At 57.9% G+C, this 5,027-nt stretch overlaps 1 protein-coding gene across 3 annotated transcripts in view; it reads right to left on the reverse strand.

Annotated features, from left to right (window-relative positions):
• The window catches only part of Ptbp1 (polypyrimidine tract binding protein 1), a 9,903-nt gene that overhangs the window by 3,570 nt on the left and 1,306 nt on the right, over positions 1–5,027 (reverse strand). The window contains exons 2-8 of one of the 3 annotated variants that reach the window (XM_008837197.3): positions 3,793–3,823; positions 1,928–2,003; positions 1,502–1,821; positions 1,262–1,432; positions 1,081–1,191; positions 827–1,001; positions 591–668 (exon numbers count right to left, since the gene is read on the reverse strand). In XM_008837197.3, the coding sequence (XP_008835419.1) occupies positions 591–668; positions 827–1,001; positions 1,081–1,191; positions 1,262–1,432; positions 1,502–1,821; positions 1,928–2,003; positions 3,793–3,823 (962 nt within the window). The remainder of the gene's footprint in view (positions 1–590; positions 669–826; positions 1,002–1,080; positions 1,192–1,261; positions 1,433–1,501; positions 1,822–1,927; positions 2,004–3,792; positions 3,824–5,027) is intronic. The other 2 variants (XM_029565476.1, XM_008837199.3) reach the window with 2 other exon arrangements.

Here is a 5,027-nt window from a genome sequence, read left to right on the forward strand (position 1 = left end):
CACGCAGCCACGAGACAGCACCAGACACACAGATGGACACACACACAAGGATGGACGCGGGGGCAGAGAGACACACACACACACACACACACACACACACACACACACACACACACACACACACAGAGCCTCTGGCGCATAGGCGCCCCATCCACATGCGCCCATAGCACAGAAGCGCCGGTCAACATGGGCCCTCTGCAAGCAGGGCCTGCCACAGTCACGGCCACGCGCACGCATGCGGCGCCCACTCCTCCATGCAGGCGGGCGCACGCAATGGCTGAGGCTCATGCTCCTCAGCCTGGAGGCCGCTTGCTTACCAGGCCATTAAATTCAATCTACTAGGGACACTGCGTCCTCGTCCTCGCCAGAGGTGCTTGAAGGGAACCAGACCAAAGACTGCCCGGTTAGTGGCTTCCCGCCACCACCCACGCGGCCCGGCCCAGCCCTGCCTGGCTCTGCCCTGGCTGCCTGTGGACACTGCCCTTCCCTCTCCCAGAGGGCCTGGCCCGGTGCTGGCCAATGGCAGCCCATCCTGGCAACTATGGGTGGTGTGGGCATGCAGGCGCCGAGGTCAGAGTGAGCGTGAATACCTGCGGCCTGAGGGATGGCAAAGGTGGGAGGGAAGCCGGCTCCTGCATACGGAGAGGCTGACATTATGCCGGGCGCACCTGGAAGCAAACAGACACTAATCACTGCACCTCACCTCGCGGCGGCTAGGGCCAGCTGTGCAGTGTGGGGCATCGGGGCCTGGGGTGCTGACAGCTAGGGGTCCTGTCCCCACCTGCTGACTCGGCCACACACATGGGGCCGTGGGACGTTGTCTTACCAAAGGCTGCGGCCATGGTCTGGTCCAATGAGGGCTGGCTGTCCCCAGAGGGCAGGTCCGGGCGTGTGTAATCACGGCTCTTATCATTGTTGTACTTGACATTGAGGCTGGTGAGCTTCGAGAAGTCAATGCGCAGGGTGCAGCAGGCATTATAGATGTTCTGCCCATCCAGAGACTGTAGAAGAGGAGCAAGGTGAGCAGTGGGGGGGTGGGGGAAGGGGGGAGCGGTGCCTAGACATGGGCCGGGCACTCACCAGCTTGGCATGCTGGGCGCTCACAGGGTCGGCGTACTGCAGCAATGCCTGGAACTGGTTATTCTTGGTAAAGGTGATGATCTTGAGCACAGTGCCAAACTTGGAGAAGATCTGTGGGGAGATGGGTATAAGCATGGCATGCTAGGAAGCCCAGGGTCAGGGGCCAGGTGTGAATGCCCACCTGGTGCAGCACATCCAGGGTCACAGGGTAGAAGAGGTTCTCCACAATGATCCTGAGCACAGGGCTCTGGCCCGCCATTGCCATCCCAGCATCCACAGCCGCGGCGGAGGCAGCCAAGGCCAGATTTCCCGACTGTACTGAGTTCACGGCCTGCAGAGCCGCCTGGGCACGCTGTGGAGGAAGTGCTGTGAGCCGGGGGCCGAGGGGGGCTGGGGCCACCCGCCTGCCGCGCACACGCACCGCCTGGTTCGGGGAGCTGTCGGTCTTGAGCTCCTTGTGGTTGGAGAACTGGATGTAGATGGGCTGGCCGCGCAGCACAGGAGCCACTGAAGCGTAGTAGCTGACCATGGTGTTGGCCGCCTCCTCTGTGCCCATCTCGATGAAGGCCTGGTTCTTGCCCTTCAGCATGAGCAGGTTAGTCACCTTCCCAAAAGGCAGCCCCAGGGAGATGACCTCGCCCTCCGTCACATCGCTAGGCAGCTTGCGCACGTGGATGACTCTGGAGGGGACACCCGCACTCCTGCTGTCCCCTTTGAACTTCTTGCTGTCATTTCCATTGGCTGAAAGAGGTGCCAAGGGTTTGAGCACCCAGTGTCCCTTCTGCCAGCCTGGGGTCAGGGTCCCTGCTGCCACCCCTGGGCCTGTCATCCCACTGCCCTGGCTTACCTGCTGAGGCCGTGCTGCCACTCATGATGAAGGGGCCGTTGCTAACGCACGTGGAGAAGAGTTCGTCAGATCCCCGCTGAGGACAGAGCACATGATGAGCCCTGGGCCAAGATGTGTGGACATGCCCTTGGGTTCACTACAAGTAGCCCCCCCTGTAGTCCCCAAATACAAGTAGCCACATGGGACACAGCCAGGTCAGCTCTTAAGAAGCAAAGTTGTAGCTCCTCCAGTTCCCTTGACACTCAGGAAGGACAAGAGACTGTGGGTGCACCCAATGGGCAGAACATACTCTTCTGGGAACTCCTGAGTCAACCTCAGATCAGACCCCACATCCCCAGAGACACAGGAAATGGAGGGGGGCTCAGGTAGTAGTAAACAGCCCTTCTGAGCAAGCCAGAAGTGACAGTTGGAGAAAATGCACAGGCCCATCACCCAGACATGACCTTGGACCACACACAGCACCCAGTTCTCAGCTCAGGACTACCACCTGAGCCTTCTGTACCAATTTGGCTCTATAGGAGGGGTTGGCAAGGTCAGGCAGGGTCCGTCACAGCCCACCTCAGCAATGTGCTGTCAGTCACCTAGCCTCCAAATCTGGGTACTGCCCCCTAGGGGTAGTCTAAGCTCTCAGGCAAGGCTGGCCCGGCCCAGCCCAGCACACATGGCTCCAGGAAGTGGACATGAGCCCACAGCCTTTGAGAGGGCAAAAGCCACCAAGATTGTGGCCCTGGCTGAGAACAGGAGAGGCTAGGGGTCTCCAGGCCTCCTGGCTGCCCCCAGCCTAGAGCCTCTAGCAGAAGCCATACTCATGTCTAAGGCAAGAGAGGGCTGATGGTTCGGGGTGAAGGCCAAACCTCCCCATCCCCCAACCCTGTTGGCCCCAGTCCCTTCCTGCCATGGTTAGTCACCCAGGAGCCCCACATGAAGGCTGTACTGGGCAGCTTCCACCAGGTGTTTCTTGCATCCCAGATTGCTGGCTGCTGGCCTGAGCTCTGCCAGTCTCCAGAGCCCCAGGATCTTCAACTGGGCCACAGTACAAGTGGCCAAGCAGACTGTATAAAGGCATGTGGGAACCCCAGGCTACCAAGCCTCCAAGTCCCTACAACCTCCTAGAGCTCAAGGCTTTCCCTGGGGACCCACATTTCCCAGACCACTCGCTGACCTCTTGGCATAGCCAGAGAGCTCCCTGGTCCTTGCCTGCCCAGGATGTCAACCAGGGTAGGAACTGAGTCTGAGTGGGTGAGCACCATGGATGGGGTGAGGCAAGGTAGGCCACACACACACCCCACTGGGACCTGGAGCAAAGCAGGGTCCCCCCCGCAACACATAGGCTTTATCTAAGCAGGCAGATGGGGACAATGTCCACTTGGTAAAGAGTGAAACCAGTGCAGGCTGGCCAGAGCAGTTGGCAAGTTGTGGCCCTAGGCCCTCATCAGTAGAGCCCCAGGAGAGGGACAGGGCCCCAAGTCACATGCAGACTGTGCCCTTCTAGGCCTAGGCTTCACACCGAGTGCCATTCTCCCCCACACACTCAGGTGTCACTGACTTTGAGACCTGCCTGGGCATGGGCATTAGTGCTGTGGGCAGTGACTGTTCAGTGCAAAGACACAGTAAGTAGCCTCCAGAGAGGCCCACCCCAGAAACCCTGGACTCACAGGGAAGAGGAGAAAAAAATGCCTGGGGCAGGGACAGCCTTGCATGCATTATACAGGTACCAGGCCCAAACCTGATAACACCCAGAAACCCCCAGGGTGTGCGCCTACTCCCCACTCTTCATTTCAATGCCAGTGTCCCAGGGGCCTCCCTAGCCGACTTTTCTGTTAAGTCCCCAGCCCAGGCAAGGGGGGCTGCTCCCCAGCACCTACCTTTGTACCAACTGCTATGTCTGGGACGATGCTGTTGAGGGAGAGAGAGGAGAGAGAGTGAGAGCAGCGGGTGGGGCCCGCTGGGAAGAGCAGGGAAGTGAGCCGCCCACTGGGCCTCCAATTGAAGGGGACCCCACTGTCCAGGGCACCTCCCTGCAGGACCCTAGGCACAACAGAACACAAAGACTGTGCAGAGCAGGGGCTCGACCTGGGCTGCTCCCTGGCAGCAGGGGCGGTGGCTGGTGGCAGTTGGACTGGTTGCCATGTGCAAAACCAACAGAGCGGCCCAGACCCAGCCCAGGTTACTGATCAACCCTGGCCCATGACTAAGTCCCCTCTCCCTGGGGCAGACAGTCATGCTTGGCGCTCACCTGCCGCACCTGCCCTGAAGGTCCCCATGTGGTCATGACCCGGCACCCACTGAGTCCTGCCTCCAAGGGGAGGGTGTGGACAGAAAGGACAGTCCCTCTGAAGAGGGACTTGGTCACTATCTGCCGGAAGGTACCTCTCTAACTTAGGGCTCTGAAAGATCCCTAACTAGAGGCTGAAAAAAAAGGGTAGCAACCGGGGACTTCTGTCACAGAGCTGTCTCAGCACTGCCACAAGATGCAAGCTAGCCTGAATAATCGAAATTCTGTCTAAAAGATCAAGAGAAAGTTTGGGTGTGGTGGCGCATGCCTTTAATCCCAGCATTCTGGAGGAGAGGCCAGCGAGTTCGCGACCAGCTGTGGCTACAGGGAGAATGTCTCAAAAAACAAAACGAAGAAAGCCAGAAAAACGTTTTCCAAACTTGTAATTGCAGCACTAAGGAGGCTGAAGTGGGAGGTTCATGAGCTCCAGGCTACCGTGGGCTCGAGGAGAGGTCTCCAAAACCGCAAAATACCTAAGTTTTTTAAAACTGGGGAATCCGGGCGTGGTGCTGCACGCCTGTAATCCCAGTTCTCGAGAGGCGGGAGCTCTGAATCCGAGGCTAGACTGTGCCTATATGTAGACCTCTGTTCCAAAATAACTAAAGAACAAAGTCAGATAATTTTGCAAACGAACTGGGAGGATCAGGAGTTTCAGGGAGCCTGGACTACACAGTAAGACCCTTCTTAAAAAAAAAAAAAAAAAACAGAAAACCCCCTGAAATTTAAATTTTATTATTTTTATGTGTACAAATGCCTTGCCTACATGTATGTAAGTGCATCTTATGTGTGCACTGCCCACAGAGATCAGAAGGTGGTAATGGATCT

Source organism: Nannospalax galili, unplaced genomic scaffold, assembly GCF_000622305.1.
Source record: "Nannospalax galili isolate Female #2095 unplaced genomic scaffold, S.galili_v1.0 scaffold77, whole genome shotgun sequence".
NCBI lineage: Eukaryota > Metazoa > Chordata > Mammalia > Rodentia > Spalacidae > Nannospalax > Nannospalax galili.